Genomic DNA, 22,332 nt, shown 5'->3' with positions numbered 1-22,332 from the left:
TTCAGTGGATTGTACTCAGAGGGACGCTGTTGGTCAGTGTCTTACAATTTTAGAGCGGATTTGTAGCAGTTCCTCCCCCAATATCTCGATGTATTAAGAGAGAGAAACTGCTGCACGCAGAGCGCGAAGTCCAGGTCACAGAGGACACCAAGCAAGGAAACGACGTGCTGCGATTCTTTTGTTCCAGAATTTTTTTCAGAATTGTTGAGGCATTTACCTTTTCTTTTTTTTTAAACTAAAAACGAATGGAATATTACTGACTTCTTAACGGACTATATGGTTTGTATTATTTGATATCATACGGAAAATATCGGACACAACAATGGCTCGGCAAGTACTGTTGTTTATCTTGGTCCTCTCTCTCAGTTCAGTGCACGGGCAGGTCAGTTACTCCATTCCAGAGGAAATGGCGAAAGGCTCTTTAGTCGGTAACATCGCGCAGGATTTGGGTTTAGATATCAAAAGACTGAAATCAGGTAAAGCTCGTATTTATACAGGAGACAGCGCAGAATACATCGAGTTGAATAAAGAAAGGGGAATTCTCCTTATCAAAGAGAGAATAGACCGTGAAGCTCTCTGCGGACAGACGACGCCTTGCGCATTGCATTTGCAAATCATTTTAGAGAATCCCATGGAATTTTACAGCATAACAATTGAGTTAACCGATGTAAATGATAATTCGCCTATTTTTGAAAAGAGTGAAATTAAATATGAAATAGGCGAGTCCGCTTTAACGGGAACCAGGATTGTCTTAGAAAGAGCAATTGATGACGACGTTGGCGTTAACGGCCTTCATAGCTATTCTCTGAAACCGTCCGATAATTTCATTTTAAAAACGCAACATTTGCCAGACGGTGGTAAAAATGTTGAAATGGTTTTGCAGAAAGCTTTAGATCGAGAGAAACAGGAGCAAATATCTCTGATATTAACAGCAGTAGATGGAGGAGAGCCTCAGCTATCAGGAACAATGCAGATAATCATCACTGTGCTTGACGCCAATGATAACGCACCTGTCTGTTCCCAAGCGGTTTACAAGGCCAGTGTATTGGAGAACGCAACTCAAGGCACTGTTTTAACCACAGTCACTGCATTTGACGCTGATCAAGGTTCATATGGAACAGTTACCTATCACGTTCCAAAATCTGGAGCAGCCCAACTATTTGAGATTGGTAAAGAGGATGGCGTAGTAAAATTAAACCTGAATGTTGATTACGAAAGAACTAAACATTATCAAATTGACGTTCAAGCCAGAGACCAAGGAGGTAACACCGATTCTTGTAAAGTAATTATTGACGTAATCGATATAAATGACAACAGACCTTCCATTAACATTATGTCAAAAACAAATATCATATCTGAGGATGCTAAACCTGGCACAGTCGTAACAATGATGAATATTCAAGACCCAGATTCTGATGGAAATGGTAAAGTGCAGTGCTCTATTGAGGACAATATTCCCTTTGTGATGAGATCGACCTCAAACAATTTCTATAGTCTTGTAACTGATAGTGACTTGGACCGAGAGAGAGTCTCTGAGTACAACATCAGTGTGACGTGCTCTGATGAGGGCGTGCCCTCGCTCTCCAGCAGCGTCACTCTCACATTACAGATATCAGATGTGAATGACAACGCGCCTGTCTTTGAGAGGAGCTCATATGAGGCCTACATTATAGAAAACAACACACCGGGCCTCTCTATATTCACAGTGAATGCCAGAGATGATGACTGGAACCAGAATGCCCGTGTTTCTTACATACTGGAGGACTCCTCGGTTAACGGAGCGTCTATCTCCTCATATGTGTCCGTTAGTGCTGATAGTGGAGTCATCCAAGCATTGCGCTCTTTTGACTACGAGCAGATCAAGGATTTCCAGTTCCGCGTAAAAGCGCAGGATGGAGGCTCCCCTCCTCTCAGTAGCAATGTGACTGTGAAAATAATGATCCAGGACCAGAATGACAACGCGCCTCAGGTTCTGTACCCAGTCCAGACTAGCAGCTCTCTGGTGGCTGAAATGGTGCCTCGTTCAGCGGATGTGGGCTATCTTGTCACTAAAGTAGTGGCTGTTGATGTGGACTCTGGACAGAATGCCTGGCTCTCGTATAAACTGCAGAAAGCGACAGACAGGGCGCTGTTTGAAGTGGGCTTACAGAATGGAGAAATAAGAACTATACGCCAAGTCAACGATAAAGATGTTGTGAAACAAAGGCTCACTGTCGTAGTAGAGGACAACGGGCAGCCCTCTCGTTCAGCTACAGTCAATGTTAACGTGGCGGTGGCGGACAGCTTCCCTGAAGTGCTCTCGGAGTTCACTGACTTTACGCACGACAAGGAGTACAACGACAACCTGACTTTTTACTTAGTCTTGGCTTTGGCTGTAGTCTCATTTCTGTTCATCACATGTTTAGTGGTTATTATATCAGTGAAAATATACAGATGGAGACAGTCTCGTGTTCTCTATCATTCCAATCTCCCGGTTATTCCGTATTATCCACCGCGTTACGCAGACACGTTGGGAACAGGAACTCTACAGCACGTGTACAATTACGAGGTGTGCAGGACGACTGACTCCAGAAAGAGTGACTGTCAGTTCGCCAGACCCTGTAGTCAGAACATACTGACAATGGACATCAGTTCTACAGGGACGATGCAGCGGATGCAGAACGAACAGAACATCCTGGATGAACCAGACTCCCCACTTGAGGTCTGTTATATATTTCCATTTGTATCCATTTACATCTTTAAATGCATCGTTCGAGTTGATTTCATTCCCACTGTCCGAAGAGCTCTTCTTTCCATTGTTATTGCACTTTTAGCACCACAGTCATGGACAGCGGCGCTTTGCAAATGGGGTGACTTGCATTGTAGCTGAATCATCGCTGAGGGTAAAGATAATACCGTCCTTATGCATATCAAGCAAGCATATAGTTTGTAGTTCATAACATTCTATGATAGGCTACGTGTATTTCATGCACAACATTCCATTCATTTCCGGTTTTACCTTCAGCCTAACATTGTGTTCTGTTGTATTGTAATTCCATGTGTGAAGGGATAGGCTCAGACTTTCTTTCTCCACATCTTTCCGGGATCTTGGTGTACATTTGGCCTACATTCATTGACCAAGATAATTTATTGACGTAGTCTAGATGGTTACCTTAGTACTCTCTCTTATGTGGGGCCCTAACATCCCCAACTCTCCTGGGGTGTTTCTCTTTCTTTGTTCAATTCTGTCATTTAATAGTCTGAACTCTGAGGGACGCTGTTGGTCAGTGTGTTGCCGTTTTAGAGCAGATTTGCAGCAGTACCTCCCCCATCATCTCGATATATTAGAGAGAGAAAGAGTCGCACGCAGAGCACTAAGTCCATGTTACGGAGAACACTAAGTACGGAGACACGGAGCTGCGATTCTTTTGTTCTGGCGGCACGATTTTTTTTGGTTTTTGGACACGTTGCGCTTTGTTTATCAGCACTGATACCAAACTGAACATTACAGACTGTTTTACGGATTATAACGTGATTGATTTTTCATGTGCAGGGGAAAATGTCGGACAGAACAATGGCACGGCAAGTGTTGTTGTTTATCTCGGTCCTCTCTCTCAGTTCAGTGCACGGGCAGGTCAGTTACTCCATTCCCGAGGAAATGGAAAAAGGCTCTCTAGTCGGTAACATCGCGCAGGATTTGGGTTTAGATATCAAAAGACTGAAATCAGGTAAAGCTCGTATTTACACCGGAGACAGCGCAGAATACATCGAGTTGAGTAAAGAAAGGGGAGTTCTCCTTATCAGAGAGAAAATAGACCGCGAGGCGCTCTGCGGACAGACTACACCTTGCGCGCTACATTTTCAGATTATTCTGGAGAATCCAATGGAATTTTACAGCATCACAGTTGAAATAACGGATACCAATGACAATGCTCCGGTTTTTAAAAGGAATGCAATGACATTTGAAATAAGCGAGTCTGCTTTAACGGGTGCTAGATTCGTCTTGGAGAGAGCGATTGATAATGACGTAGGTATAAATGGCCTTCAAAGCTACTACATTAGACCCACTGATCATTTTATTTTAAAACCGAATAGTAAAATTGGTAGTAGTAAAAACGTAGAGATGGTTTTACAGAAACCTCTAGACCGAGAGGAACAGGAGCATATTTCTCTGACATTAACAGCGTTAGATGGAGGAGAGCCTCAGCTATCAGGAACAATGCAGATAGTCATCACTGTACTTGACGCCAATGATAACGCTCCTGTTTGTGCTGAGGCAGAGTATACGGCCAGTATATCAGAAGGTGCTCCTAAAGGCACCGTTTTAACCACAATCAGTGCATCTGATGCTGATCAAGGTCCTAACGGAAGGGTTACATACTCTATATCGAATACTGCTGAGGGTGCTGCTGAATTATTTGAGGTAGACGAAAAATATGGCGTTGTGAGATTAGTTGGGAATGTTGATTATGAAAAAATGAAACATTATGAGATAGACGTTCAGGCTACAGACCAGGGAGGACACTCTGACGCGTGCAAAGTGATTATTGAAGTAATGGATACAAATGATAACAAACCATCCATTAATACCATGTCAAAGACAAATAGTATATCTGAGGATGCTACACCTGGGACTGTAGTAACAATGATGAATATCCAAGACCCTGATTCTGGGGAAAATGGCAGGGTGCAGTGCACTATGAACGAAAACATTCCTTTTGCGATGAAATCAACATCGAATAATTTCTTTACTGTAGTAACTGACAGTGACTTGGACCGAGAGAGAGCCTCTGAGTATAACATTAGTGTGACGTGCTCTGATGAGGGCGTGCCCTCGCTCTCCAGCAGCGTCACTCTCACCTTACAGATATCAGATGTGAATGACAACGCTCCTGTCTTTGAGAGGAGCTCATATGAGGCCTACATTATAGAAAACAACACACCGGGCCTCTCTATATTCACAGTGAAAGCCAGAGACGCTGACTGGAACCAAAATGCCCGTGTTTCTTACATACTGGAGGACTCCTCGGTTAACGGAGTGCCTGTCTCCTCATATGTGTCCGTTAGTGCTGACAGTGGAGTCATCCATGCAGTGCGCTCTTTTGATTACGAGCAGATCAAGCATTTCCAGTTCCGCGTAAAAGCCCAGGATGGAGGCTCCCCTCCTCTCAGTAACAATGTGACTGTGAAAATAATGATCCAGGACCAGAATGACAACGCGCCTCAGGTTCTGTACCCAGTCCAGACTAGCAGCTCTCTGGTGGCTGAAATGGTGCCTCGTTCAGCAGATGTTGGCTATCTTGTGACTAAAGTGGTGGCTGTTGATGTGGACTCTGGACAGAATGCCTGGCTCTCGTATAAACTGCAGAAAGTGACGGACAGAGCGCTGTTTGAAGTGGGCTTACAGAATGGAGAAATAAGAACTATACGCCAAGTCACTGATAAAGATGCTGTGAAACAAAGGCTCACTGTTGTAGTGGAGGACAACGGGCAGCCCTCTCGTTCAGCTACAGTCAATGTTAACGTGGCGGTGGCGGACAGCTTCCCTGAAGTGCTCTCGGAGTTCACTGACTTTACGCACGACAAGGAGTACAATGACAACCTTACTTTTTACTTAGTCTTGGCTTTGGCTGTAGTCTCATTTCTGTTCATCACGTGTTTAGTGGTTATTATATCAGTGAAAATATACAGGTGGAAACAGTCTCGCATCCTCTATCATTCCAATCTCCCGGTTATTCCGTATTATCCACCGCGTTACGCAGACACTCTGGGGACAGGAACTCTACAGCACGTGTACAATTACGAGGTGTGCAGGACGACTGACTCCAGAAAGAGTGACTGTCAGTTCGCCAGACCATGTAGTCAGAACGTACTGATAATGGACCCCAGTTCTACAGGGACGATGCAGTGGATGCAGAACGAACAGAACATCCTGGATGAACCAGACTCCCCAATAGAGGTCTGTTGTATTTGAGTCATTATCTTTTCGCTAATACCACTTTTCTAATGTGTATCCTATGTCTAAATGTGTTGTGCGATTTTTGTTTGAAATTGAATCCGTCACAAATGCTCTTCATTCCACCAATAAGTGGTTATTTCAGCACCAAGGCCATGGACAGCAACAGTTTCAAAGACGCTCTATTTCAATAGGTAGCCTGTAGCTTCCTACATTAACATAATATCACTGAACGTGTCTTTCGTTAGACATTCTTTCTCCACACCCCTCAGGCATGTTGATTTGCTGTTGTAATTCATTCATGAGGCTACGTGTGTTGATATAGCATCATAGTGCTATATTTGATCCCACGGACAATCAAACCATCTCAAATATGTTGGAATATTTCTCGTTTTCTGTAGTTCATTCCATTGAACTCAGAGGGACGCTGTTGGTTAGTGTGTTGCAGTTTTAAATTTACAGCTGTACCTCCCCCATCATCTCGATGTATTAGAGAGGGAAAGAGCCGCACGCAGAACGGGCAGTCCGGGTTACAGAGAACAGTAAGCACCCAGACACCGAGCAGCGATTCTTTTGTTCCAGAGATACGGATTATTGGCGGAAGATTTTGCTATTTTCTGGATTTACGTGAAACTGAATATTGCAAATTGTTTAACGGACCTTTGCGGTATTTGTGATTTAATTCTGCAGTGGGAAATGTCGGACAGAACAATGACACGGCAAGTACTGTTGTTTATCTCAGTTCTCTCTCTCAGTTCAGTGGACGGGCAGGTCAGTTACTCCATTCCAGAGGAAATGGCGAAAGGCTCTTTAGTCGGTAACATAGCGCAGGATTTGGGTTTAGATATCAAAAGACTAACGTCGGGTAGAGCTCGTGTTCACGTTGGAAACAGCGCAGAATACATCGAGTTGAATAAAGAAAGGGGAGTTCTCCTTATCAAAGAGAGAATAGACCGTGAAGCTCTCTGCGAACAGACGACGCCTTGTGCTTTACACTTTCAAATTATTATGGAGGACCCAATAGAATTTTATCGAATCACTATTGAGATCATCGATATCAATGATAATGCTCCAGTTTTCCAAAGGGATTCAATAAAATTCGAAATAAGCGAATCAGCTGTGACCGGAGCTAAATTTGTACTAGAAAGAGCTTTTGATTCTGATATTGGAATAAATGGACTTCAAAGCTACTCCCTTAACCCACCTGATCATTTCGTTCTGAAATTACATGGGCAAGATGACGGAAGTAAAAAGGTAGAGATGGTTTTGCAGAAGCCTCTCGACCGAGAGAAAAGGGAGCAGATATCTTTAGTGTTAACAGCTACCGATGGAGGTGAGCCTACGATGTCTGGAACCGTGCAGATACACGTCACAGTCTTGGATGCAAACGACAACGCTCCAGTTTTTACACAGGCAATATATAAGGCGGGTGTCGTCGAGAACTCGAAGAGGGGTACTTTATTAACGACAGTTCGTGCAACTGATATAGACAATGGATCAAATGGTTTAGTCACTTACTCAATATCAAGTAGCAAAGTTGGTATTTTGGACTTATTTAAAATAAACGAGAGTAATGGCGAGGTGCGTTTGATAGGCAAGGTCGACTATGAAACAGCTAAACATTACCAGATTGACATAGAAGCAAAGGATCAAGGCGGTCTTTCAGATTCCAGTAAATTAGTAGTGGACATTGCAGACGTTAACGACAACAACCCTTTGATTGACATGATGTCAACTTCTAAATCAATACCAGAAAATTCCCCTTCCCAGACTATTATCGCTGTAATGAGTGTCCACGACCCAGACTCTGATAATAACGGAGACGTGAATTGTGTTTTAAGTGAAAACATTCCTTTCACCATTAAATCTACATCTAACGGCTTCTATAGCCTAGTAACAGACAGTGATTTGGACCGAGAGAGAGCCTCTGAGTATAACATCAGTGTGACGTGCTCTGATGAGGGCGTGCCCTCGCTCTCCAGCAGCGTCACTCTCACCTTACAGATATCAGATGTGAATGACAACGCGCCTGTTTTTGAGAGGAGCTCATATGAGGCCTACATTATAGAAAACAACACACCGGGCCTCTCTATATTCACAGTGAAAGCCAGAGACGCTGACTGGAACCAAAATGCCCGTGTTTCTTACATACTGGAGGACTCCTCGGTTAACGGAGTGCCTGTCTCCTCATATGTGTCCGTTAGTGCTGACAGTGGAGTCATCCATGCAGTGCGCTCTTTTGATTACGAGCAGATCAAGGATTTCCAGTTCCGCGTAAAAGCGCAGGATGGAGGCTCCCCTCCTCTCAGTAACAATGTGACTGTGAAAATAATGATCCAGGACCAGAATGACAACGCGCCTCAGGTTCTGTACCCAGTCCAGACTAGCAGCTCTCTGGTGGCTGAAATGGTACCTCGTTCAGCAGATGTGGGCTATCTTGTGACTAAAGTGGTGGCTGTTGATGTGGACTCTGGACAGAATGCCTGGCTCTCTTATAAACTACAGAAAGCGACAGACAGGGCGCTGTTTGAAGTGGGTTTACAGAATGGGGAAATAAGAACTATACGCCAAGTCACTGATAAAGATGTTGTGAAACAAAGGCTTGTTGTTGTAGTGGAGGACAACGGGCAGCCCTCTCGTTCAACTACAGTCAATGTTAACGTGGCGGTGGCGGACAGCTTCCCTGAAGTGCTCTCGGAGTTCACTGACTTTACGCACGACAAGGAGTACAATGACAACCTGACTTTTTATTTAGTCTTGGCTTTGGCTGTAGTCTCATTTCTGTTCATCACGTGTTTAGTGGTTATTATATCAGTGAAAATATACAGATGGAGACAGTCTCGCATCCTCTATCATTCCAATCTCCCGGTTATTCCGTATTATCCACCGCGTTACGCAGACACTCTGGGGACAGGAACTCTACAGCACGTGTACAATTACGAGGTGTGCAGGACGACTGACTCCAGAAAGAGTGACTGTCAGTTCGCCAGACCATGTAGTCAGAACGTACTGATAATGGACCCCAGTTCTACAGGGACGATGCAGCGGATGCAGAACGAACAGAACATCCTGGATGAACCAGACTCCCCAATAGAGGTCTGTTGTATTTGAGTCATTATCTTTTCGCTAATACCACTTTTCTAATGTGTATCCTATGTCTAAATGTGTTGTGCGATTTTTGTTTGAAATTGAATCCGTCACAAATGCTCTTCATTCCTCCAATAAGTGGTTATTTCAGCACCAAGGCCATGGACAGCAACAGTTTCAAAGACGCTCTATTTCAATAGGTAGCCTGTAGCTTCCTACATTAACATAATATCACTGAACGTGTCTTTCGTTAGACATTCTTTCTCCACACCCCTCAGGCATGTTGATTTGCTGTTGTAATTAATTCATGAGGCTACGTGTGTTGATATAGCATCATAGTGCTATATTTGATCCCACGGACAATCAAACCATCTCAAATATGTTAGAATATTTCTCGTTTTCTGTAGTTCATTCCATTGAACTCAGAGGGACGCTGTTGGTTAGTGTGTTGCAGTTTTAAATTTACAGCTGTACCTCCCCCATCATCTCGATGTATTAGAGAGGGAAAGAGCCGCACGCAGAACGGGCAGTCCGGGTTACAGAGAACAGTAAGCACCCAGACACCGAGCTGCGATTCTTTTGTTCCAGAGATACGGATTATTGGCGGAAGATTGTGCTATTTTCTGGATTTACGTGAAACTGAATATTGCAAATTGTTTATCGGACCTTTGCGGTATTTGTGATTTAATTTTGCAGTGGGAAATGTCGGACAGAACAATGACACGGCAAGTACTGTTGTTTATCTCGGTCCTCTCTCTCAGTTCAGTGCACGGGCAGGTCAGTTACTCCATTCCGGAAGAAATGGCGAAAGGCTCTTTAGTCGGTAACATAGCGCAGGATTTGGGTTTAGATATCAAAAGACTGACGTCGGGTAGAGCTCGTGTTCACGTTGGAAACAGCGCAGAATACATCGAGTTGAATAAAGAAAGGGGAGTTCTCCTTATCAAAGAGAGAATAGACCGTGAAGCGCTCTGCGAACAGACGACGCCTTGTGCTTTACACTTTCAAATTATTATGGAGGACCCAATAGAATTTTATCGAATCACTATTGAGATCATCGATATCAATGATAATGCTCCAGTTTTCCAAAAGGATTCAATAAAATTCGAAATAAGCGAATCAGCTGTGACCGGAGCTAAATTTGTACTAGAAAGAGCTTTTGATTCTGATATTGGAATAAATGGACTTCAAAGCTACTCCCTTAACCCACCTGATCATTTCGTTCTGAAATTACATGGGCAAGATGACGGAAGTAAAAAGGTAGAGATGGTTTTGCAGAAGCCTCTCGACCGAGAGAAAAGGGAGCAGATATCTTTAGTGTTAACAGCTACCGATGGAGGTGAGCCTACGATGTCTGGAACCGTGCAGATACACGTCACAGTCTTGGATGTAAACGACAACGCTCCGGTTTTTACACAGGCAATATATAAGGCGGGTGTCGTCGAGAACTCGAAGAGGGGTACTTTATTAACGACAGTTTGTGCAACTGATATAGACAATGGATCAAATGGTTTAGTCACTTACTCAATATCAAGTAGCAAAGTTGGTATTTTGGACTTATTTAAAATAAACGAGAGTAATGGCGAGGTGCGTTTGATAGGCAAGGTCGACTATGAAACAGCTAAACATTACCAGATTGACATAGAAGCAAAAGATCAAGGCGGTCTTTCAGATTCCAGTAAATTAGTAGTGGACATTGCAGACGTTAACGATAACAACCCTTTGATTGACATGATGTCAACTTCTAAATCAATACCAGAAAATTCCCCTTCCCAGACTATTATCGCTGTAATGAGTGTCCACGACCCAGACTCTGATAATAACGGTGACGTGAATTGTGTTTTAAGTGAAAACATTCCCTTCACCATTAAATCTACATCGACCGGCTTCTATAGCCTAGTAACGGATAGCGACTTGAACCGAGAGAGAGCCTCTGAGTATAACATCAGTGTAACGTGCTCTGATGAGGGCGTGCCCTCGCTCTCCAGCAGCGTCACTCTCACCTTACAGATATCAGATGTGAATGACAACGCGCCTGTCTTTGAGAGGAGCTCATATGAGGCCTACATTATAGAAAACAATACACCGGGCCTCTCTATATTCACAGTGAAAGCCAGAGACGCTGACTGGAACCAGAATGCCCGTGTTTCTTACATACTGGAGGACTCCTCGATTAACGGAGTGCCCATCTCCTCATATGTGTCCGTTAGTGCTGACAGTGGAGTCATCCATGCAGTGCGCTCTTTTGACTACGAGCAGATCAAGGATTTCCAGTTCCGCGTAAAAGCGCAGGATGGAGGCTCCCCTCCTCTCAGTAGCAATGTGACTGTGAAAATAATGATCCAGGACCAGAATGACAACGCGCCTCAGGTTCTGTACCCAGTCCAGACTAGCAGCTCTCTGGTAGCTGAAATGGTTCCTCGTTCAGCAGATGTGGGCTATCTTGTGACTAAAGTGGTGGCTGTTGATGTGGACTCTGGACAGAATGCCTGGCTCTCATATAAACTGCAGAAAGCGACAGACAGGGCGCTGTTTGAAGTGGGCTTACAGAATGGAGAGATAAGAACTGTACGCCAAGTCAATGATAAAGATGTTATGAAACAAAAGCTCACTGTTGTAGTGGAGGACAATGGGCAGCCCTCTCGTTCAGCTACAGTCAATGTTAACGTGGCGGTGGCGGACAGTTTCCCTGAAGTGCTCTCGGAGTTCACTGACTTTACGCACGACAAGGAATACAATGACAACCTGACTCTTTACTTAGTCTTGGCTTTGGCTGTAGTCTCATTTTTGTTCATCACCTGTTTAGTGGTTATTATATCAGTGAAAATATACAGATGGAGACAGTCTCGCATCCTCTATCATTCCAATCTCCCGGTTATTCCGTATTATCCACCGCGTTACGCAGACACTTTGGGGACAGGAACTCTACAGCACGTGTACAATTACGAGGTGTGCAGGACGACTGACTCCAGAAAGAGTGACTGTCAGTTCGCCAGACCCTGTAGTCAGAACGTACTGATAATGGACCCCAGTTCTACAGGGACGATGCAGCGGATGCAGACTAAACAGAACAACCCGGATGAGCCAGACTCGCCATTGGAGGTCTGTTATATTTAAATAATGAATTTTCCCCTAAAACTATATTTTTTTATGTGTAATGCATTCTATAATTGTCTTTGACTGTTTTTAAATCGAGTCTTTACTTTTGGAAGCTTTCCGTGGACAGAAATGCTGTTCATTCCCCTGATGTGGCCAAATCAGCACCACTGAGATGTACAGCGGTGCTTTGCAAACAGGGAGCTTTGACATAGGAAATGGTGAATTGTATTGACGTCTTCACCATTGTCAAGATCATGCAAACATCTAATATAATAAGAATTAATTTCATAAATTTATATAAGTAATTGTGTATTTGTATAATAAACCACGCTACCATGCGTCCAGTTTTCTGAAGTCGTGTTCGGTTGTGATGTAGGCCTATAGTTTCATAAACGTTTATCTTATTTGAGATTACTTGTACACATCCTGTGGTATCTATGTTTACAGTTGTTCATGTGTTAATATTGCCCACATGACTGGGTTGTGTAAAACATGATTGGGCTGTACATTCTATTTTGGAGACTCAACCCTTCCCAAACATTTTAGAATTGTTTATTTTTTAAGAATAGCTGAAGTTCAGTGCATTGAACTCAGAGGGACGCTGTTGGTCAGTCAGTGTGTTGCAGTTTTAGAACAGATTGGCAGCAGTACCTCCCCGTCATCTCGATATTTTACAGAGAGAAAGAGCCGCACGCAGAGCGCGCAGTCCGTGTTATAGAGAACACCAAGCTGCGATTCTTTTGTTCCAGCGATAAGGATTATTGGAAGACATTATTGTTATTTTCTGAATTTGTATTTAACAGAATATTTAAAATTGCTTAACGGATTGCATGGTGGCTGTGGTTTAATGGTGAAGGGAAAATGTCGGACAAAACAATGACACGGCAAGTACTGTTGTTTATCTCGATCCTCTCTCTCAGTTCAGTGCACGGGCAGGTCAGTTACTCCATTCCAGAGGAAATGGCGAAAGGCTCTTTAGTCGGTAACATAGCGCAGGATTTGGGGTTGGATATAAAACGACTAAAATCAGGTAATGCTCGTGTTCACGTTGGAAACAGTGCAGAATGTATTGAGTTGAATAAAGAAAGGGGAGTTATCCTTATCAAAGAGAGAATAGACCGTGAGGTGATGTGCAGACAGACGACGCCTTGCGCACTACATTTTCAGATTATTATGGAGAACCCAATAGAATTTTATCAAGTCACAATTGAGATTACCGATATCAATGATAATGCTCCTGTTTTCAAAAAAGATGCAATGAAATTCGAAATAAGTGAATCAGCTGTGATCGGTGCTAAATTTGTATTGGAAAGAGCTTTTGATTCTGATATAGGAGCGAATGGACTACAAAGCTACTCCCTTAATCCAACCGAACATTTTATTTTAAAATTACAAGGTCAGGCTGATGGAAGTAAAAAGGTTGAGATGGTTTTGCAGAAGCCTTTAGATCGAGAGAAACAGGAGCAGATATCTTTAGTGTTAACCGCCCTCGATGGAGGTGAGCCTAAGATGTCTGGTACAGTGCAGATACACGTCACTGTGTTGGATGTAAATGACAATGCTCCGCTTTTTACGCAGGCAATATATAAGGCCAGTTTGGTGGAAAATTCACAGAGGGGTACACTATTAACTACAGTTCGTGCAACTGATATAGACAACGGATCAAACGGTTTAGTCACTTACTCAATATCAAGTAGTATCGATGGTATTTTAGATCTATTTGAAATAGATGAAAGCAATGGCGAGGTGCGTTTGATAGGCAAGGTCGACTATGAAACAGCTAAACATTACCAGATTGACATAGAAGCAAAGGATCAAGGCGGTCTTTCAGATTCCAGTAAATTAGTAGTGGACATTGCAGACGTTAACGACAACAACCCTTTGATTGACATGATGTCAACTTCTAAATCAATACCAGAAAATTCCCCTTCCCAGACTATTATCGCTGTAATGAGTGTCCACGACCCAGACTCTGATAATAACGGAGTCGTAAATTGTGTTTTAAGTGAAAACATTCCTTTCACCATTAAATCTACATCGAACGGCTTCTATAGCCTAGTAACTGACAGCGACTTGGACCGAGAGAGAGCCTCTGAGTATAACATCAGTGTGACGTGCTCTGATGAGGGCGTGCCCTCGCTCTCCAGCAGCGTCACTCTCACCTTACAGATATCAGATGTGAATGACAACGCGCCTGTCTTTGAGAGGAGCTCATATGAGGCCTACATTATAGAAAACAATACACCGGGCCTCTCTATATTCACAGTGAAAGCTAGAGACGCTGACTGGAACCAGAATGCCCGTGTTTCTTACATACTGGAGGACTCCTCGGTTAACGGAGTGCCTGTCTCCTCATATGTGTCCGTTAGTGCTGACAGTGGAGTCATCCATGCAGTGCGCTCTTTTGACTACGAGCAGATCAAGGATTTCCAGTTCCGCGTAAAAGCGCAGGATGGAGGCTCCCCTCCTCTCAGTAGCAATGTGACTGTGAAAATAATGATCCAGGACCAGAATGACAACGCGCCTCAGGTTCTGTACCCAGTCCAGACTAGCAGCTCTCTGGTGGCTGAAATGGTTCCTCGTTCAGCAGATGTGGGCTATCTTGTGACTAAAGTGGTGGCTGTTGATGTGGACTCTGGACAGAATGCCTGGCTCTCATATAAACTGCAGAAAGCGACAGACAGGGCGCTGTTTGAAGTGGGCTTACAGAATGGAGAAATAAGAACTGTACGCCAAGTCAATGATAAAGATGTTGTGAAACAAAGGCTCACTGTTGTAGTGGAGGACAATGGGCAGCCCTCTCGTTCAGCTACAGTCAATGTTAACGTGGCGGTGGCGGACAGTTTCCCTGAAGTGCTCTCGGAGTTCACTGACTTTACGCACGACAAGGAATACAATGACAACCTGACTCTTTACTTAGTCTTGGCTTTGGCTGTAGTCTCATTTTTGTTCATCACCTGTTTAGTGGTTATTATATCAGTGAAAATATACAGATGGAGACAGTCTCGCATCCTCTATCATTCCAATCTCCCGGTTATTCCGTATTATCCACCGCGTTACGCAGACACTTTGGGGACAGGAACTCTACAGCACGTGTACAATTACGAGGTGTGCAGGACGACTGACTCCAGAAAGAGTGACTGTCAGTTCGCCAGACCCTGTAGTCAGAACGTACTGATAATGGACCCCAGTTCTACAGGGACGATGCAGCGGATGCAGACTAAACAGAACAACCCGGATGAGCCAGACTCGCCATTGGAGGTCTGTTATATTTAAATAATGAATTTTCCCCTAAAACTATATTTTTTATGTGTAATGCATTCTATGATTGTCTTTGACTGTTTTTAAATCGAGTCTTTACTTTTGGAAGCTTTCCGTGGACAGAAATGCTGTTCATTCCCCTGATGTGGCCAAATCAGCACCACTGAGATGTACAGCGGTGCTTTGCAAACAGGGAGCTTTGACATAGGAAATGGTGAATTGTATTGACGTCTTCACCATTGTCAAGATCATGCAAACATCTAATATAATAAGAATTTATTTCATAAATTTATATAAGTAATTGTGTATTTGTATAATAAACCACGCTACCATGCGTCCAGTTTTCTGAAGTCGTGTTCGGTTGTGATGTAGGCCTATAGTTTCATAAACGTTTATCTTATTTGAGATTACTTGTACACATCCTGTGGTATCTATGTTTACAGTTGTTCATGTGTTAATATTGCCCACATGACTGGGTTGTGTAAAACATGATTGGGCTGTACATTCTATTTTGGAGACTCAACCCTTCCCAAACATTGTAGAATTGTTTATTTTTTAAGAATAGCTGAAGTTCAGTGCATTGAACTCAGAGGGACGCTGTTGGTCAGTCAGTGTGTTGCAGTTTTAGAACAGATTGGCAGCAGTACCTCCCCGTCATCTCGATATTTTACAGAGAGAAAGAGCCGCACGCAGAGCGCGCAGTCCGTGTTATAGAGAACACCAAGCTGCGATTCTTTTGTTCCAGCGATAAGGATTATTGGAAGACATTATTGTTATTTTCTGGATTTGTATTTAACAGAATATTTAAAATTGCTTAACGGATTGCATGGTGGCTGTGGTTTAATGGTGAAGTGAAAATGTCGGACAGAACAATGACACGGCAAGTACTGTTGTTTATCTCGATCCTCTCTCTCAGTTCAGTGCACGGGCAGGTCAGTTACTCCATTCCAGAGGAAATGGCGAAAGGCTCTTTAGTCGGTAACATAGCGCAGGATTTGGGGTTGGATATAAAACGACTAAAATCAGGTAATGCTCGTGTTCACGTTGGAAACAGTGCAGAATGTATTGAGTTGAATAAAGAAAGGGGAGTTATCCTTATCAAAGAGAGAATAGACCGTGAGGTGATGTGCAGACAGACGACGCCTTGCGCACTACATTTTCAGATTATTATGGAGAACCCAATAGAATTTTATCAAGTCACAATTGAGATTACCGATATCAATGATAATGCTCCTGTTTTCAAAAAAGATGCAATGAAATTCGAAATAAGTGAATCAGCTGTGATCGGTGCTAAATTTGTATTGGAAAGAGCTTTTGATTCTGATATAGGAGCGAATGGACTACAAAGCTACTCCCTTAATCCAACCGAACATTTTATTTTAAAATTACAAGGTCAGGCTGATGGAAGTAAAAAGGTTGAGATGGTTTTGCAGAAGCCTTTAGATCGAGAGAAACAGGAGCAGATATCTTTAGTGTTAACCGCCCTCGATGGAGGTGAGCCTAAGATGTCTGGTACAGTGCAGATACACGTCACTGTGTTGGATGTAAATGACAATGCTCCGCTTTTTACGCAGGCAATATATAAGGCCAGTTTGGTGGAAAATTCACAGAGGGGTACACTATTAACTACAGTTCGTGCAACTGATATAGACAACGGATCAAACGGTTTAGTCACTTACTCAATATCAAGTAGTATCGATGGTATTTTAGATCTATTTGAAATAGATGAAAGCAATGGCGAGGTGCGTTTGATAGGCAAGGTCGACTATGAAACAGCTAAACATTACCAGATTGACATAGAAGCAAAGGATCAAGGCGGTCTTTCAGATTCCAGTAAATTAGTAGTGGACATTGCAGACGTTAACGACAACAACCCTTTGATTGACATGATGTCAACTTCTAAATCAATACCAGAAAATTCCCCTTCCCAGACTATTATCGCTGTAATGAGTGTCCACGACCCAGACTCTGATAATAACGGAGTCGTAAATTGTGTTTTAAGTGAAAACATTCCTTTCACCATTAAATCTACATCGAACGGCTTCTATAGCCTAATAACTGACAGCGACTTGGACCGAGAGAGAGCCTCTGAGTATAACATCAGTGTGACGTGCTCTGATGAGGGCGTGCCCTCGCTCTCCAGCAGCGTCAATCTCACCTTACAGATATCAGATGTGAATGACAACGCGCCTGTCTTTGAGAGGAGCTCATATGAGGCCTACATTATAGAAAACAACACACCTGGTCTCTCTATATTCACCGTGAAAGCCAGAGACGCTGACTGGAACCAGAATGCCCGTGTTTCTTACATACTGGAGGACTCCTCGGTTAACGGAGTGCCTGTCTCCTCATATGTGTCCGTTAGTGCTGATGGTGGAGTCATCCATGCAGTTCGCTCTTTTGACCACGAGCAGATCAAGGATTTCCAATTCCGCGTAAAAGCGCAGGATGGAGGCTCCCCTCCACTCAGTAGCAATGTGACTGTGAAAATAATGATCCAGGACCAGAACGACAACGCACCTCAGGTTCTGTACCCAGTCCAGACTAGCAGCTCTCTGGTGGCTGAAATGGTACCTCGTTCAGCAGATGTGGGCTATCTTGTGACTAAAGTGGTGGCTGTTGATGTGGACTCCGGACAGAATGCCTGGCTCTCTTATAAACTGCAGAAAGCGACAGACAGGGCGCTGTTTGAAGTGGGTTTACAGAATGGAGAAATAAGAACTATACGCCAAGTCAATGATAAAGATGCTGTGAAACAAAGGCTTGTTGTTGTAGTGGAGGACAATGGGCAGCCCTCTCGTTCAGCTACAGTCAATGTTAACGTGGCGGTGGCGGACAGCTTCCCTGAAGTGCTCTCGGAGTTCACTGACTTTACGCACGACATGGAATACAATGACAACCTGACTCTTTACTTAGTCTTGGCTTTGGCTGTAGTCTCATTTTTGTTCATCACCTGTTTAGTGGTTATTATATCAGTGAAAATATGCAGATGGAGACAGTCTCGCATCCTCTATCATTCCAATCTCCCGGTTATTCCGTATTATCCACCGCGTTACGCAGACACTTTGGGGACAGGAACTCTACAGCACGTGTACAATTACGAGGTGTGCAGGACGACTGACTCCAGAAAGAGTGACTGTCAGTTCGCCAGACCATGTAGTCAGAACGTACTGATAATGGACAGTTCTACAGGGACGATGCAGCGGATGCAGAACGAACAGAACATCCTGGATGAACCAGACTCGCAATTGGAGGTCTGTTACGTTTAAATAATTAATTTCCCCCTCAACGCTGTATTTGTATGTCTAATTTATTGTTTAATCGTGTTTAACTGTTTACAATCGAGTCTTTTATTTTGGAAACTGTCCATGTACATAAATTCTATTCATTCCACTGATGTTGTAAATTCATCAACAACTGACATGGATTGTTCGCTGTTATAAGAATTCAATTCCTAAATTTATATCAGTCATGTGTATAGATTGTATAGAATGCACACTAGCGTCCATACATCCGGTTTTCTATTCTGTCGTTTCAGCAACGTGTATCTTGTTGGAGATTGCTTGTCCACATCCTCTGGGATCTATGTTTACAGTTGTTCTAAATGTGTTAATATATTCCACATGACAGGGTTGGGTTAAACTTGATAGGACTATACTTTTGATTACGAGCAGATCAAGGATTTCCAGTTCCGCGCACGATTCCCCAATATAAATATGTTATGTTTTAGTCATTAGATTTTCCGTAAAACTATATTTTTTCATCTGTATCCTATGTTTACATTTTATTTTGTATCGAGTCTGTCAGAAATGCTCTTCATTCCACTGATATGTGGCCATTTCAGAACCACTATCATGGACAGAGTTGCTTTGCAAAGAGTGTGAATTTCAAAGGGGGGCTTGTTGTCTCCCACAGTAGTCTAGTTTCACGCAACGTGCTTTTCGTTATACATTATTTGCCCATATCCCCCTGACATATTGGTTTACATTTGTCATCATGCATTGGCCTATATGTGTTGATTTCACCTAATAGTATTCTGTATTCTATTCTACGGATACTCAAACCTTCTCATATACAATATGTTTCGATTCGTTTATTGTTTTAAAGTAATCTGTAGTTCAGTGGATTGAACTCAGAGGGACGCTGTTGGTTAGTGTGTTGCAGTTTTAGGGCAGATTTGCAGCAGTACTTCCCCCATCATCTCGATATATTAAGAGAAAGAGAGAGCCGCACGCAGAGCGCCCAGTCCGGTTACAGAGAACACCGAGCACGGAGACTCCGATATTGGATTCTTTTGTTCCAGAGAGACGGATTATTGGCAGAGAATTGTGCTATTTTCTGAACTTACTTTTAACGGAACACTGCAAATTGTTTAATGGATTATATGGTGTTTATGGTTTAAATGTGAAAAGGATATGTCGAACAGAACAATGATACGGCAAGTACTGTTGTTTATCTCGGTCCTCTCTCTCAGTTCAGTGCACGGGCAGGTCAGTTACTCCATTCCAGAGGAAATGGCGAAAGGCTCTTTAATCGGTAACATAGCGCAGGATTTGGGTTTAGATATCAAAAGACTGAAATCGGGTAAAGCTCGTATTTATACTGGAGACAGTGCAGAATACATCGAGTTGAATACAGAAAGGGGAGTGCTCTTTATCAAGGAAAGAATAGACCGTGAAGCGTTGTGTGGAGAGACGACGCCATGCGCTTTACACCATCAAATTCTACTTGAAAACCCATTGGAATTTTACAGCTTAACGATTGAGATCACAGACATCAATGATAATTCACCGGGTTTCAAAAAGAATGAAATGGAATTCGAAATAAGTGAGTCATCACAGCCCGGAGCTAGGTTCGTTTTGGATAGAGCAGTTGATAATGACGTTGGTGTGAATGACCTGCAGAGCTACACCCTAAAACCAACCGATAATTTCATATTAAAATCACACATTTTACCTGACGGTGGTAAAAATGTGGAAATGGTATTGCAGACGCCTCTAGACCGAGAGAAACAGGAGCAGATATCGCTGATTTTGACAGCAGTAGATGGAGGAGAGCCTCAGCTATCAGGAACAATGCGGATAATCATCACTGTACTAGACGCCAATGATAATGCACCTGTCTGTTCCCAAGCCGTTTACAAGGCCAGTGTAACCGAGAACGCGCCTAAAGGCACCATTGTGGCTACAGTAAGCGCGACTGATGCTGATCAAGACTCATACGGAAAAGTGACATATTCTATGTCAAACATCGTCGAAGGCGGTGCTGAATTATTTGAAGTTGATGATGATGACGGTGTAGTGAGTCTATTAGGAAATATTGATTACGAAAGAATGAAAAAATATCAAATTGACATTCAAGCAAGAGACGCCGGAGGACTCATAGATTCTTGCAAAGTAATCGTCGATGTTTCTGATTTAAATGATAACAAACCAATCATTAATATTATGTCTAAGACAAATGCAATATTCGAAGATTCTGTGTCTGGCACAGTTGTAACAATTATCAATGTTCAAGACTCAGACTCGGGTGATAATGGTAAAGTAGAGTGTTCCATAAATGAAAACATTCCATTTACAATTAAATCAACGTCGAATCATTTCTATAGCTTAGTAACTGACAGCGACTTGGACCGAGAGAGAGCCTCTGAGTATAACATCAGTGTGACGTGCTCTGATGAGGGCGTGCCCTCGCTCTCCAGCAGCGTCACTCTCACCTTACAGATATCAGATGTGAATGACAACGCGCCTGTCTTTGAGAGGAGCTCATATGAGGCCTACATTATAGAAAACAATACACCGGGCCTCTCTATATTCACAGTGAAAGCCAGAGACGCTGACTGGAACCAGAATGCCCGTGTTTCTTACATACTGGAGGACTCCTCGGTTAACGGAGTGCCCATCTCCTCATATGTGTCCGTTAGTGCTGATAGTGGAGTCATCCATGCAGTGCGCTCTTTTGACTATGAGCAGATCAAATATTTCCAGTTCAGCGTAAAAGCGCAGGATGGAGGCTCCCCTCCTCTCAGTAGCAATGTGTCTGTGAAAATAATGATCCAGGACCAGAATGACAACGCGCCTCAGGTTCTGTACCCAGTCCAGACTAGCAGCTCTCTGGTGGCTGAAATGGTGCCTCGTTCAGCAGATGTGGGCTATCTTGTGACTAAAGTGGTGGCTGTTGATGTGGACTCTGGACAGAATGCTTGGCTCTCTTATAAACTGCAGAAAGCGACAGACAGGGCGCTATTTGAAGTGGGCTTGCAGAATGGGGAAATAAGAACTGTACGCCAAGTCAATGATAAAGATGCTGTGAAACAAAGGCTCACTGTTGTAGTGGAGGACAACGGGCAGCCCTCTCGTTCAGCTACAGTCAATGTTAACGTGGCGGTGGCGGACAGCTTCCCTGAAGTGCTCTCGGAGTTCACTGACTTTACGCACGAAAAGGAGTACAACGACAACCTGACTTTTTACTTAGTCTTGGCTTTGGCTGTAGTCTCATTTATGTTTATTACGTGTTTAGTGGTTATCATATCAGTGAAAATATACAGATGGAGACAGTCTCGCATCCTCTATCATTCCAATCTCCCGGTTATTCCGTATTATCCACCGCGTTACGCAGACACTCTGGGGACAGGAACTCTACAGCACGTGTACAATTACGAGGTGTGCAGGACGACTGACTCCAGAAAGAGTGACTGTCAGTTCGCCAGACCCTGTAGTCAGAACGTACTGATAATGGACCCCAGTTCTACAGGGACGATGCAGCGGATTCAGAACGAACAGAACATCCTGGATGAACCAGACTCCCCAATAGAGGTCTGTTATATTTGAGTCATTATCTTTTCCATAAAACTATATGTTTCATGTGTCTGTCTAAATGCATTGGCGATTTTATCTGTTTAAAATCTAGTCTGTTTCGTACCTGGGGACTTTCCACGGTCAGAAATGCTC

General features: G+C 43.3%; 3 protein-coding genes across 21 annotated transcripts in view; all 3 read left to right on the top strand.

Moving 5' to 3' along the window:
• LOC110488686 (protocadherin gamma-C5-like) overlaps positions 1-22,332 on the top strand; it is a 207,731-nt gene that overhangs the window by 95,456 nt on the left and 89,943 nt on the right. The window contains exon 1 of one of the 19 annotated variants that reach the window (XM_036942807.1): positions 127-2,701. The exons of 14 other annotated variants lie outside the window; for them this stretch is intronic. In XM_036942807.1, the coding sequence (XP_036798702.1) occupies positions 323-2,701 (2,379 nt within the window). In that variant the 5' untranslated portion in view covers positions 127-322. Of the gene's footprint in view, positions 1-126; positions 2,702-6,449; positions 9,032-12,685; positions 15,383-15,940; positions 18,637-19,609; positions 22,198-22,332 lie in introns of those variants that run through there. 4 more of the 19 variants (XM_036942799.1, XM_036942796.1, XM_036942801.1 and 1 more) reach the window with 4 other exon arrangements.
• LOC110487702 (protocadherin beta-16-like) lies at positions 3,352-5,968 on the top strand. The gene has a single exon (XM_021559614.2). The coding sequence runs from the start codon at positions 3,539-3,541 to the stop codon at positions 5,951-5,953; it is 2,415 nt and encodes an 804-aa protein (XP_021415289.2). The 5' UTR covers positions 3,352-3,538; the 3' UTR covers positions 5,954-5,968.
• Positions 9,168-12,146, top strand: LOC110488678 (protocadherin beta-16). The gene has a single exon (XM_021560991.2). It carries the CDS (start codon positions 9,725-9,727, stop codon positions 12,137-12,139), a length of 2,415 nt encoding a protein of 804 aa, XP_021416666.2. The 5' UTR covers positions 9,168-9,724; the 3' UTR covers positions 12,140-12,146.

The sequence above is a fragment of the Oncorhynchus mykiss genome, chromosome 14 (genome assembly GCF_013265735.2).
Source record: "Oncorhynchus mykiss isolate Arlee chromosome 14, USDA_OmykA_1.1, whole genome shotgun sequence".
NCBI lineage: Eukaryota > Metazoa > Chordata > Actinopteri > Salmoniformes > Salmonidae > Oncorhynchus > Oncorhynchus mykiss.
This window is presented reverse-complemented; position numbering and strand designations above follow the sequence as displayed.